The sequence below is a fragment of the Alosa pseudoharengus genome, unplaced genomic scaffold, assembly GCF_046254945.1.
Source record: "Alosa pseudoharengus isolate Yale_2024_CS ecotype anadromous, Long Island Sound unplaced genomic scaffold, YU_APseudo_1.1 YU_APseudo_1.1_scf_20, whole genome shotgun sequence".
NCBI lineage: Eukaryota > Metazoa > Chordata > Actinopteri > Clupeiformes > Clupeidae > Alosa > Alosa pseudoharengus.
Genome location: NW_027468664.1, coordinates 14,663,854 through 14,678,853, shown reverse-complemented (window position 1 = coordinate 14,678,853; position 15,000 = coordinate 14,663,854). Strand labels below are relative to the sequence as shown.

General features: G+C 44.0%; 1 protein-coding gene across 1 annotated transcript in view; it reads left to right on the top strand.

Annotated features, from left to right (window-relative positions):
* The window catches only part of dcn (decorin), a 30,852-nt gene that overhangs the window by 2,085 nt on the left and 13,767 nt on the right, over window positions 1-15,000 (top strand). The window contains exon 2 of the mRNA XM_076296649.1: window positions 11,657-11,916. Within this exon, the coding sequence (XP_076152764.1) occupies window positions 11,673-11,916 (244 nt within the window). The 5' untranslated portion in view covers window positions 11,657-11,672. The remainder of the gene's footprint in view (window positions 1-11,656; window positions 11,917-15,000) is intronic.

The following is a 15,000-nucleotide window of genomic DNA, read 5'->3' as shown; positions in this document are numbered from 1 at the left end:
TTAGCCAAAAGCTATAGCCTTTAGCTAAAGCTTTTAGCTAAAGCTTTAGCTTTAGTCCTAACTTTATATCCTAACATCACCTGCACTCAAGCTACACCTTTAATCGCCTTACACATCTCTTACAATGTCCATATGATTGTATTTTGAAGAAGTAAGGTCGGATAGTTTGCTATGGCACCCCTTAAGATGTAGTTAACATTAGCTAGTTATTGCTAACAAGCTAACGGTCAATGAGGCTAAAGCTATGTTAGCCACAGCTCATTGTGTTATTAATATCAGAGTAATTGGAGTTTCACACAAATTTCACATTTCAGAAATTGGTCAGTTTAATAAACGTAATTTGTATGACATTGCTATGCTTGTAAACCATTTTAATCCTCTGTGAATATGACATTAAGTGTTAACAGCAAAGACGTTTTGTTGTAGGCTATACCGCTATACGAGTTACACAATCTATATCTAATCTATATGTATATCTTACACAATGAGGTAGACAAGCTGGACATTCTTCTGTGGACTATTCTGTAAGTGCTGTATGAACTTGTATGCATGATGTTTTTATACCATTTGTGTGTTGATTGTGTGATCTGTTTTAAGGTTTATACAACGTGATATTGACATATTTGCACCAGCGAAAGAGAATTGGAATAACCCCACCACTAACCTGAAAGCGCAAACTGGACGGGTAGGACAAAGACAGAGGGTGAAGGGGTTTAAATGGGGTTGGACCTTAATCACAGTAGGGGACTGGTAATATATTATAGTGACTGCATTTGCAGGGAAGAAGCACAAACAGAAGGGTGAAAGAAGGGGGAGGGGGTAGTGCCAATGACTGCAACATGCTGTTTTCTTACCTTTCTTCCCTGTTCTCTCTATCTGTCTCTCTCTCTCTCTCTCCCTCTCTCTGGCCATTGTGGAAAAGTCATTAACGTTACAAGTCCTGTTTTTTTTGCTGTCTGTCTCTCTGTCTTTCCAACTTTTCTCTGTCTCATTTTCTTCTCTGTGTTCTGTTCGACTGTGTTAGGCAGAGTCACTCCAAAAGAGGAATGATAACAACGGCAAGGCATATAGGAAATTAAACAAAACACGCTAGTCATTTGTATTGACTGTGGCTCTGACTGTGGGCCATGTACTTCACTCTGTGAGCCAAAACAGGGAAAACAGAAAAGGGAATGCATTGTGAAGACTGTGCCGATTAAACTCTGGGTGGGGAGGGAGGCGGATAGAGGGGAGTTTGGAGAGCAGAGAAGGAAAACTTTACAGCCCCTCAGCCCCTCAGTACAGTATCTGAAACCAGGTCGGCTTGCCAGCGCCCTGTTTCAAATCGCTCTCGGGCAACGTGTCTCGGGCTTTTGTGCCCATCCGACGAGCAGGGATCATCCTCTGCATCCCTCAAGTTAGGAGTGAGGGGGTGCGGCGGGGTGGGATGAGGATGAGGGGGGTTTCCTTTGAAGTACAAGCATGAGTACCTGGTACCACATGCCCATTAATCCAGTTAATGATGCCGCTTCCTGTGTGTGTATGCGTGTGTGTGTGTGTGTGTGTGTGTGTGTGTGTGTGTATCAAACGGACAGATCTGACCAAAGACTTCCCGGCAGGCAGGCAAGCCGCAAAAACATACCGACTAACTGAGAACATTCCCAGTGTTTCATTCCCAGGAGCGAGAAGAGAGAAGGGGAGGGATGGTGGAGCTGGGAGTCAGAGACTGCACACATGGCTTGACTAGCAGGACACAAGTCCATCAAATGGATATAAGTCCACTATTGATGTGTACGTGTTGAGATGTTGCATAACTCTATGCAACATATCTCTCTTAGGTGGGGCATCGTTTGTGTGTTGGATGGGAGATAGCATGGAGGTCGATGATGGGGGGTGTGAACATCAACTGTCATTAGTTGCTATGAAAAGCGTATGTTTTGGCTCGCATATGGTCACGCCAAAATATTGATTCAGTTAAACAGTATGTGTGAAGTGACACAGATACAGCGAGAGAGCCAGCCAATGTGTCTGTGTCTTGGTGTGTGTGTGTGTGTGTGTGTGCACATCTATCCAACTCAGTTGGTCTCTGATCAATACCAGAGATGGGAGAAAGAAAAAATGGAAGATTGAAATATCACGGACATTTTGCATTCTGGCAAAATTTTAGATAATGCAGTTGTGGCTTCGGATTCGCCATGAAAGAGTGCACACATGTGGTTTCGCTCTTCACAGCTCCAACAAAGAATTTATCCAGGGGGAATGTTGCAATCTGTGCGGCCAGACTATTATTTTTAAATGACAAATGTGGGTACGTTTGGACTGACCCGAAAAGCTGAGTGGTTTATGTTTGGACTGAGTCACTCCAAACAGTGCATGAGAGAGAGAGTTAGAGAGAGAGAGAGAGAGAGAAAGAGAGAGAGAGAGAGAGAAAAAGAGAGATTTGAGAAAGAGAGAGCGAGAGAGAGAGAGAGAGAGAGAGATTCTTGTTTTGGAATAATATTTACTGTTTTGTCTTGTGCATCCCCTTCAGCACTTCACAAGGGTAAATATGTGTTTTTGTCATGCCACTAAAACGTGTCTGAATGTAAGAAAGAGTGAGAGAGAGAGAGAAAGAAAGAAAGAGAGAGATGAAAGAAAGAAGGATAAAGACAGTGGAAGAGAGGGATATCGTACTAAGTATATTAGTCTATTATTGTAAACAACAACAACAAAGCATCTAAACACTATATTAACTAGATGTACCGCAGAGCGGTACAAAATATGACCGCCGCCCAGTCCAGCACATTTTTTCCACAAAAATAAATCACGCTGAAAGGCCTATGATTCTAACTGTCTCACTAAATAGCATTATCCACACTCAATTCTCACTGGTATCTGCTAGACAACAAGTACCAAAACATGATTAGTTCATAGATTTCATATGTAAAATTCATTTTATACAACCCCACCCCCATCTTGCCTGTTCATAATTCTGAGAAATGAGTATGTGTCATACGTATGATTACTGTGAATGTATGTGTGTGCGTGTGTATCTGTTTATGTACATGTGTGCACATGGAATGGGTTAACATGACCCCTGGAGCCAAACATACAGAAAAAATTTGTCATCCTAGGCCCTATGGTTCTCAAGATATTCACAGAAAACTGTGTCTGCCCTACCCTCCTTTCGGGGGTCCAGTCCAGCGGGGGGGCTACAGATCAAAACGAAAAATTATGGTTCCATGCTATCCATGTGGGGTTACATGCCCACCAAGTTTCGTGTACCCCGGTCTTTCAGTGTCCCAGGAATCCTTGTTGGTGTACGGTCACTAAATGTACACATAAATAATTTTATTGTAAGGCCCCCCATTAACGAAAGTTCACAAAACTTGGCATGCATTCGGAAGGTGTCATAATGATCCTACACTTTAAATTTCGTGCAGTTTTGACCATGTCAGCCAGAGATATTGTGATGAAAACACCTAATTTTTTGCTTTTTAATGTTTAACTAGGTGGCGCTATACATGAAATAAGTGGTAATGGGATGGGTTGACATGCCCTCTTAAGACCAACATACAAAAAAATGGTCACTAAACCCTACGGTTCTTGAGATATTCACTGAAAACTGTGTATGCCCTACCCTCCTTTCGGGGGGTCCAGTCCAGCGGGGGGGCTACAGATCAAAACGAAAAACGATGGTTTCATGCTATCCATGTGGGGTTACATGCCCACCAAGTTTCGTGTACCCCGGTCTTTCAGTGTCCCGGGAATCCTTAACGGAAATTTGGACATGCGAAAAAGAAAAAAAAAAAAATCTGACTAAACCTAACCTAGCTGCGCGGCGGTCATAATAGAGGAATGAGAGAAGGAGCGTGAGAGAGAGGGAGAAAGTGAGTGGAGAGTGAGAGAGAGTGGGCTTGTCTAATTGTTCCCTGGCGGCTCTCCAGACGGCTGAGAGAGGGATGGAGGGAGGGAGAGAGAGAGGGAGGTAGGAAGGGAGGGCGAGTGGTCTGGAAGTGTTTTGACCGCAGGAGGGTTGGTGGTGCAAACTTATTCTCAGGGCCATGGGCCCCGAAGCCCAGCTCAGAAGCCTGATTACTCACCAGCAGCACAACTCTCACCAGCAGTCCCCTTGTTTCTCTCTGCCGCCCTCCCTCTCTCTTTCTGTATCTGTCTTTCAGTCTGTTACTATCTATCAATCTAATAATCTATCACTCATTCTCTCTCTTCCTCACTTTCTCCCTCTGTCTTTCTTTTTCTCTCTCTCTGCTGCTCCATGTCTTACTCCCTCATTCTATCTGCGTGTTCTCTCTCTCTCTCTCTCTCTCTCTCTCTCTCTCTCTCTATCTTCCCCTTCTCTCAGTAAGCAAATGGAGAAGTGTGCCCTCTCCTAGAAAGCTGTGTGGTGTAAGTCTTGGCTCCAACAGGCTGAGGCCGGCGTTTGACTGGCAGGTCATTTCGGGAGCCGACAGACTTACGATGTCCCCCACATCTAGCGAGTGTGGAGGAAATTGGAGAGGCTGTCACAGGCCGCATTAAACGGCAATATTTATTTTGGGTGCCACTGGGGTGAGAGGAAGAAGAAATAGTAGAAAAAGGAAGGAGAAGATGTAGAAGAAGAAGAAGAAGAAGAAGAAGAAGAAGAAGAAGAAGAAGAAGAAGTCAAGGGGTACAGGACGTAGTAAACCTCCAGACCGACTCGGCGTGCGCATCTGTGCGGAGTTGTGGGGCGACACGTGTTTTAAATGTCCCAGAGCCTTGTAAATACCTCCCACTGATTCATTACAGACAGACCCTCTGGAGGCACTGACCCTGGAGGGGTGAAGGAGAGAGGAAAGAAGAGGAGGAGGAGGAGGAGAGAGAGAGAGATAGAGAGAGAGAGAGAGAGAGAGAGAGAGAGAGAGAGAGAGAGAGAGAGAGAGACCCAAGGTTGTGGAAGACAAAAGAAAAACGGATCGGCACGGCACAGATCCTGAAGGGGAGAAAGGAGAAAGAGAGAGGGTATAGAGGATGAGAGCGAGAGAGAGAGAGAGGGACAGAAGACAGGTTGGGAAAAACAGGCCCTGAGGAGAGGGGGAGAGGAAGAAGAGAGTGAATAAGAAGATCTTGTCCTGGAGACATTGAAAAAGGCACAGAGCAGGAAAATATATGGAAGGTGAGGTCCCACCATTAAAAAGTAGAGGAGAGAGAAGAGTGAAAGAAGAAGGAGAGAAAGGGAGGAGGGCTGATGGTGGGATGAAGTAGACCCAGATGGACGGATAGAGATCCCCTCCGGCATCAAGTTGTGAAATGGATGAAAGGATACAAGGAATGGGGAGGAGGAAAGAATGAGACGTCTTTCTAGAATAGAGAGAAAAGAAGTGAAGGATACATAGGATGAAACAACAGAGAAAAAGAGAATAGAACAGATAAATAAAATATGGAATAGATGTTCCACGGCATTGTCTATCAGGACCTTTCACATTTATGGTTATATATGCTGCAAAGAGAGAAAGAGAGAGAGAGAGATAGAGAGAGAGAGAGAGATGGCAAACATGACCAGTGATTAGAGGCTTGCTAATAATGAAAGACATTAAAATGAATTGAACTTCTGTCATCAAATACCTTTATATTCTTCGGGCTGTGATTATGCAATGCTTGTCAACATAAAAGCACTGTGTAAAGTGGTTATAGTTAATATTCTGGATTTCCATTTATAATCCTAGATACAAAAAGAAATACATATAAGTACATCAGTTACAAAAAATACTGGCACAACCCATATTAAAGCAATACCAAAGCACTTTTCCTGTCGCACGCATGCTATTTGTTTATCCAGCACTGGCTTTGGAAATAACGAGGTCTACAGACAAGGTAGAGTAGGTTGCATGATTTTATGAAAGTATGATGTATTGCGACATCAGAAGCAAGTCAAAATTGTAGTTTCTTATGTCTCATTCCATCGAACTACAGATCCGCTACCTGATCTGGCAAACTTGCATAGTGCGGTTATAGCCGATAGAGGGTCGCGAAGAGAATGCAGAAGTGCCGTTCACCCTGTTACGAGTTGATGAACCACTGAAACGATTTTGGAAACACTATTTTAAGGTACAAAAAACTCTTTGGTGTTGCTTTAAGTGAGTAGTTGGGGGAAAGGTGAGCTCTTTTGTTGCCGCTTGGCTCTGTTCACTCTATAACTTCTGTTAACGAGTAAAAGTTTTAAATCATCTCTGGACATTTTAACAGGTTAGTGGTTAAAGAGGAGTATAGAATTACTGTGGATGGAGAGTCTGTGTGAGAGAGAGAAAGAGAGAGAGAGAAAGAGAGAGAGAGAGAGAGTCTCTGAATCATAGGTCAAACAGCATCTTTGGGTTAAGAGGGGGATAGAAACGAGGTGAAGAAAGAAAGAGAGGGATAGATAGGTGAAGGAAAAGAGTAAGGGATATTGTGTGTGTTTGTGTATGTGTGTGTGTGTGTGTGTGTGTGTGTGTGTGTGTGTGTGTGTGTGTGTGTGTGTGTGTGTGTGTGTCTGTGTGTCTGTGTGTGTGTGTGTGTGTGTGTGTGTGTGTGTGTGGATGTGGTAAGCACAGGAAGTGATGACCTCTGTCTTTGTAACAGCGGAGACATATCAGACCAGATTTGACAAAACCCAGAGAAGCCGGCATTTGGGGCAGAGGTGGTGTGTGTGTGTGTTTTGCTTGGGGGGGGGGGGCAGGAGAAAGGGAAGAGATGGAGTGAGAGCTCCCTTTCACACAAAGCTAGAGATCAGAGTGATTCATTGCACATCTCTCTGACATATGTGAAGATTCTCTTTAGCTACCTTCACTGAGTTGTCATATGGTACTGATCATAGACAGACTGACTCAGGCAGATTCATATGCACGGGCATGCATACACACACAGACATGCACACACATGTACACACAAACACACACACAGGGGCACATGCACAAATACACATATCTCCTTCTATCACACTCATACTGTAAAACCATACTTATTATATCACTCTAACCTTCTTACAAAGACACACACGCACACACACACACGCACGCACACACACACACACACACACACACACACACACACACACACACACACACACACACACACACACACACACACACACACACACACACACACACACACACACACACACACACACACACCTGGCTTTCATTTCCCAAGCCCGTCCCTGACCTGGCAGTCGAACTGAACCAGCTTGTGTTTGACATCAGGAACCCCCGGTGACCTGGCAGGCTGGGCAGCAGCTTTCTCCAGTGGGGATGGAAACCATTAAAGAGGCCAAATCAAAGAGCCAAAATGGCCGCCTCTCCTCCAGCCCCAGTGACCTGGCTGGCCGAATAACATCTCTCATCAGCAAGAATGAAACCCATTCAAGAGGGCTACATGGCCATGTCCATTAGATGCGGTCCTGCTAATCAACACATGTTCATTGTTTTCCAAAAAAGATTAATTAATCCCCCTCTTTTCTCTTTGAGGGCTGACAAACATGAAGCTTTCACTGAGGAGAACAAATGATGTCGCTCTGAATTTTCCTTTGAATGAGGATATCTCTCATACATTGTAGCGATGCTCAAGCCTATTTCTTCTAATGGGTTGATACAAAACAATGCACAAAGAATAGCAGAGAAGTTTGATACACAAACGCAGAGAAAAGATGTGACTCATTGTAGGCTCATGCCAATAGACTTGGCTCACCCTACCAAAAAGTCCTTCCAACACTTGCATACTTACCCATGCACAGTCCTTCGGATGGGCTATTGTGAGAACCGCAACGAGATTGAAAGCGCCCTTGCAAAGCATTGACAACATAATTAATTACATCAACATTGTTTTATGATTCAGAACTTAACATTCTGTGTCATTAATACACCAGAGCAACAGGGAATTATCATCATTGCGCTCAAATGAAACACTGATCCATGGATTTCCATGGAAATGTACTGTAACTCCTCTCCAAAAACCTAATGCCATTACTAAAATGTTGTGCTATCGGGGGGGGGGATCCAAGATTTCCTGTTGTCTATAAAACATTTCATTACCAATTGTTGTTTTTAGTGCATTGAGCTCTCCAAACAAAACCTGCTTTGTAATCATAACCCATCAAGGCTGTGAAATCTCTGACACTTGCCCACGCAGCAGACAGCTCAGGAAGCCAAATCATCACATCATGCAGTGAGCTCACGTCAACAACCTCAGATTAGCACTCCAAACCACTTCCACAGGGTCCAGATGATGTCATGTCAGCCAACGCTGCAGGCAAACAAAGATCTGGCAGGAGAAGAGAGAAAAATAAGGCATTTGAGGGCAAGAGAGAGAAACAGTAGGACATAAAAGCAAGACTGAGTAACACCTTCAAAGATAGCTACAGGTTTAACAGAAAACATTAAGATGAAAACAAAGTCATACACATACATTGGAACTTTTTTTTTTAATTTTTTTTATTTTTTTTTCTCCCTTTCTCGATTTTCTCTTTAATCAGAGTTCATCAGGCCTCAATCTGAAACCTACGCTAAGTCTGTGTCTGGACCCTGCTTGTGTCTGTGGTTTAGGCTTAATGATAACAACAGTGAGATCCGGTCAAACAATTTATTCGTTTCCGATTGGCCAAGAGACAGTCCATGACTCATAGGACATCTTGACATAGCCCCACTCAGATTCTTCACCACTAGTAATTACTCTGCTTTAAACCTCCAGGAGGACAAGCCCCCCCCCCCCCCTGCCTCTGCTGGTTTGCCCCAAAGAGAGAGAGGGCGTCCTCTCTAGAGACACATGGGGACTGTCTGCCCCCAGCATACCTGTCCACACAGGACTAATTAGAGGAAGGTCATTTAGTGTGTGCCACAAACACACACACACACACACACACACACGCACACATACACATACAAATGAGAGAGAGAGAGAGAAGCTTGAGAGATAGGAAGAGAGAGAGAGAGAGTCTCTTCCGCTCTGAGCTGTCATTTCAGAATTCTTTGGAAATGTGTTTTTTAAATAAAATTCTTAAGTTATTTCAACTCGGAATAAGATTGCAAGCATTTCACTCAAATGCAAAACAGATTCCAAGAACATATACTTTGTGCATAAAGACAGGATCCCAAAGGAAGCTTTCCCTTGCACTGCATTTCCCTATGTATGTGTGTGTATGGCTCTTTGTGTGTGTGTGTATGTATGTGTGTGTGTGTGAGAGTATGGCTCTGTGTGTGTGTGTGAGTGTGTGTGTCTATGTTTGTGAATGTGGTAAGTGTGTGTATCTGTGTGTGTGTGTGTGTGTGTCTGTATAAGTATAAGTATAAATATATATACTCTTTTGATCCCGTGAGGGAAATTTGGTCTCTGCATTTATCCCAATCCGTGAATTAGTGAAACACACACAGCACACAGTGTACACACAGTGAGGTGAAGCACACACTAATCCCGGCGCAGTGAGCTGCCTGCATCAACAGCGGCGCTTGGGGAGCAGTGAGGGGTTAGGTGCCTTGCTCAAGGGCACTTCAGTCGTGCCTATGGTCGGGGTTCGAACCGGCAACCCTCCGGTTACAGGTCCGAAGTGCTAACCAGTAGGCCAGGGCTGTGTGTGTGTGTGTCCCTGTGTATTTGTGTGTCTTAGTAAAATGTGTTAGTACATGTGTTGGAGCATCTGATTCATAAACAGGGGTCAGAGGTGACGAGTAAAACATTGTGAAAGTTATTTCCTGTTTGCTCAGGCTGCTGTCTCACACCAGCTGTGACACTGAAGAATAACACAGTGTTGCTCACATTCTCTCTTTCTCTCACACACACACATACACAAACAAACAGACACACGCACACACACACACACACACACACACACACATACTGGGGGGCCTGACTTGTCCTTCTGGAAACACAACTGCTATCTGCTGTCTATGGGGACACAGACTAACACAAGCTGATCCAGATATCTTTCTAGCATGAGGCACTTTCCAGTGGCTCTTAGACCTAGCTCTTCCTCTGTGCAGCCAGTGATGGTGCGACAGTCTGTCGTGGCGAACAGCTGCGGTAGCAGGAATGTTTTCTCAGGATGTCGAAAAGGCCCTCCGTCGGTTTGGGAACTGAAACAAATGATTAGGTGGGACGGCCGAGTTCATGGACGTGTGGCCGGCCATCGGCAGAGTGGTAATTCACTACCAGAGCACTGTAACTGTCACTGCCAACTGTCTGGTAATTACACGCTACCCTGATGGAGAGAGGGAGAGAGAGAGAGACAGTGTGTGTGTAAGAGAGAGATGGCGTAGAGTAAAGCCAGAGTGTTAAGGAGAGACAGAAAGAGAGAGAGAGAGAATATGGGCGACAGAGTTTATGTGAAAGAAAAAGAGATGGAGAGAGACAGAGAGAGAGACAGAGAGAAAGAGAAGATGAAAGGGTAAGAGAGGGAGAGACAGATGAATAGAAGTAAAGATAGACATGGGATAGACAGGGATTGAAAGATTGACAGAGAGCTTGAAAGACTAAGCGAGCAAGAGAGATGATGTTCACAGTGAACTCACAGACCTTGTGTGACCCAAGAAATTGGACGAGACTGTGAGAGTCATCTACCCAGCAATCTATCTGTCTCTCCAAGAGCCACTGGACACACCCCGCTCCTAGTTTTGCCAGCATGTGTTAGCACATGATTTTGTGTGTGTGTGTGTGTGTGTGTGTGTGTGTGTATGTGTGTGTGTGTGTGTGTGTGTGTGTGGCCTTTGGTTTACTGCCTCACTGACTCAGAATCCACATTCAGCTGTAGTTGTATGTGTTCTGACTGCACAGAATGACATGTGAGGTATCAGCTACCTGTAAACACTGGCATCCTCATCCAATGTGGCTGAACAACGGCAATGACACATGCCAGTCTTATGAGACATATACGGTATAGCAACCAAAAAAATCAAAGCCAGACACATTGAAAAAATAAAGACACACACCCACAATACATGTTACATAGAGTAACATTGAGTTACATGGAGTTTTTAGATGAACAAAGGGAACAAAGTTGGTGTAAAAACAGTAAACAAATTAACATTCATATGTAGCACATTAGTAGTTTGACTACTGCTGCAGGCAGAGTGACGGTATTTGAGGCAGTGTTCATTTCAACATTATGACAGCATGGAAGATAACATTATTCTGGGCTTTGTGAGTAACTTTCAATTTTGAGAGTTTTCTTTGTCACTTGGGTAAATGCACAAGCCTGGAAAAATGCAGACTCATTCACAAAGTGAACAGAGTCTGGTGACTCACGATTGGGATTCGTTTCCAACACTTGCATTGGGTACGACGGGTACTAACTTTGAAATCATTGGTCCAGCCTTACCAATCACATTGATCAGAGATTCCTAACGTTACTTCCTACTTTGCCTAAACTTTACAAACTGACAATAAACAGCATCAACAGTCAGGAAACAATATATGTGGGTCTACATTTGCTGTAAATACATTTCTGCATTTCCCCAACTGCTTTTTTTATGTTTGCATGTGTCGCTGCTACTGTTTATCACAATATGTTTCAGTTTTGTCTCTCGTTGCTGATTAGCCTGACATTTTTCGTGTTTGAGGGAAAAGGTTATGAACTATGGTGCCTAAAGGAAGATCTAGTTGGGCGGGGCGAGGCTATAAATGGAGCTGTGCTTTCCATGTGCCACTATAACCTCCTGACCTCTCTGACCTTTGACCCCTTTGACCTCCCCCCTAGGCTTGTGAGCTGCACCATGAGGTCAGCCTGTCTCTCCCTGCTCCTGGTGTCGGCGTGCTGGGCCCTGCCCTTCCGCCAGACCGGCTTTATGGACTTTATGATGGAGGACGAGCCCGGCTCCGGAGTACCGGACAACACTGACAGAAGTGCCCCTGCCGGCCCTGTTGGCCGCGTCCCCGGGCCCGGACCCATGCCCCCACAGCCGGTCTGCCCCTTCAGATGCCAGTGCCACTTGAGGGTGGTGCAGTGCTCTGACTTAGGTACGTGTTCTTCTCATAATCGTCTGCTCTGAGTTGTTGAAGATATGATTTGCCGAATGTAATTCTCCTTTGAAGTCAGCAAACGCCTTCTAGCTGTGTGTGCTGAGAGTGTGTACACTCAAAAAACAAAAAGAATGTGTACTCTGGTCCTATAAAGTCCTGATGCTGTCAAAGGGAACTAAACATCGTGATTCAGACTCAGCCATAGCCAATTTCAATCAATCAGCATGCTCATGTTTCATCAGAAGGACAGAGAGGAGGGTGTCGTTTGATTGGCTGTTGAGTTTAAAGGCCGTCTACACACACGGCCGGCGATGCAGCGGCGATTTATGGCAGATGGCAAAATGTAATAGAATCTATTGAAGTGAATGGGGAAACACGCACAGCAAGTGGAACGATGGGGCAACCGTCGCCGTTGCATCGCTCTAATCGCCCCCTTTTTATATTTCAGGGCGATTTTGTTACGTCATAATGGAAAACAGCTGTCTGGTCAGTGTATCTCTACTGAATCGATGGGTGATCGCATCGCCAGTAGTGTGTGTAGTAAAGCGATTAACAGAATTCCACCATCACATTTCACTATCGCATGGCCGGCCATGTGTGACAGCCTTAAATCTCAACAGCCTTGTATTAGAATCACAGACTTACCTTTAAAGGCCTGCTGGTGTAAGGCCATAATGAAAACTCGTGGAAAACCTTTAATTTGATGCCAGGAGTTATTGAAGGGAGAGGTCTGAAATCAATGTATTTGTTTTGCATGTACAGTTTGATGAGCCCTTTACTTCATATCTCTCACACAATCTATGACAGATCCAATCCACATGTTACATGTAACTGAAAAGTGAACGAGATAGGTAAGGACAATATAAAAAGAGAGAACATTGCTGTGGCAAATTGGACTCCATCTTTATCAAATCCTGTTATTATACCAGGGCCTGGTAGAGCCATTTGCTAATGTTTCAAGGGCCTTGCTGTTTAAACAGTACTAGCTGTTTATGAGCATGTGAAGCCACACAGTTTAGTGAACAGACATGAACGAATAGTGGGGGGAAATTGTTAGGCTGCGTTCAAGCAAGGAAATTTGCTACATAGATTTAGGTTTTATGTTACCGATGTACAGTATATTTTATTCATGTTACTAATGAAAAACCTAAGCACTAATTATGACCGCCGCTAGCGAAGCTAGCGAAGCGGTCATATAGGGATTGTCAAAGTTTTTTTTTTTTTTTTTTTTTCCCGTCATCTACTTCCTGAAATTTTGGTCAACGATACCCGGGGCACCGAAACACCAGGGCACATGAAATTTGGTGGGTATGTAGCCCCACTAGACTTTTACGGAAAAATTTCGTTTGGTCCCCGGGGGCCACTCCCCCTCCGCGCTGGGCCCCCCGAAACCCAAAAAATGCAGTTTTTCCTCAATAACTACCTGAACCGTGGCACCGAGGATGAAGAAATTTTTATGGTATGTTGGTCTCAAGGGCCCACATCAACTTAGCCCATAATCACTCATTTGTGATTTGCACCCCCCCGGTAAAAAATGAAAATGCAATATCATTCTGCTTTAATCGCCCCTCTCTTCAGTAAAGACGTTCAGAACTGCACCAAATTTTATGTGTATGATTAACCTGACATTCTCTGGGGGTATGCCAAGTTTCGTAGAATTTCATCCATGGGGGGATCTAAAAAATTAAGTTATGTGTACATTTAGTGACTCTACACTCATTGGCCTGTAGATGGTGGTGCACACATATACACATGCACACACACACACAGGCACCCACATACTATCGGTATTAGAACGGCCGATACATAATTACAAATTCAGTAGGATTAAAAGAAAGCCAAAATAAATATTCATCATCATCATCATGGCTGCATTTCCAGTATTGGCGATAAGTAGTCGTTTGTCCACTAGATGGCGCATCGTTGCAGTGAGACGTAATTTTGTTGGAAGTTAATCTTAAATGGGTTGGAAAGACACTATGCTTCCTACAAGGACAAGACTGTAGGCTACAGTAGTTTACCGCAGAGAACGTCTAAGGGTAGGATGATTTCTGCATGACATGTAATTCCCATTTCCTCTTGAAGCCGAAATAAATCTGAGAATGTTTATCGGACATGCTTGTTTTTTACTGCAGGTAGGCTACGTTAATCCTATCAATAGCAGAACGTAGGTAAAATAATGTTACCGTTAGCATGGTTGACTGATGGAGGCCAATTTGATTATTGATGTATTTGTAGAAAACCATAAATGCGTTTATAAGCTACCAAGCAAATCGATAACAGCACTAATTGTATCTTTCGACTGTCATCTCATTTGCTTATGACCATAACCTAGGCTACTAACAGGAGCTAAGTGAGTTAGCCACAACACGTTCGCTACGTGATGGTTTTTTAATGGAAAATATAGGCTACCTGAAAGATAACCTGTCTATGATCCCGTGATGATCTACAATCTCCATTTAAACCAGATGTTTTAGAGCGCACGTTGAGATGTATTCAGGGCAGGGCTGTACCTACACATATTTGTTGCACGTGCTACAAAAATCATTCTTTGCGATGAATGATTTAGTACCAACGTTACAAGGGTCAGATACAGTTTTGCCTATGGCTATTCCGTGAGACTGAGGCGCTTTTTGTTTGTTCGAAGTGCGTGTTTAGGGTGTGAGAGGGGAGTCGATGTGCTTTGATTCCAGCTAAAAAACACGTGTGTGTGAAGTATCCAAACAATGATAACGCTTTCATTATGGCTGCTTTAGCCACAGACCTTGAGCTACTGTACAGTGGGTTGGGTTCCGTTTAGAAGTGTCCACTTCATTCGCCCTTTCCGTGATTCACAGCTACGTGAAATGTATTACTACTGATATGCAAAACTATTAACTTTTTCGCCAAGAGGTGGCAGCTTGATACTGTAAGGTGTAAGCCATTGGTTCCAACGGAGATTTTATTTGGGTCGCCAGCATAGCCTAGCGACAATTTGTGTTGTGTAATAGGCCTAGCATAGGGCCTACCTTATATAGCTTATAGTTTGTTAACAGTCACGGTTTTGTCATAACTCCCTCTATGCATTTTTGCATTTAGAAT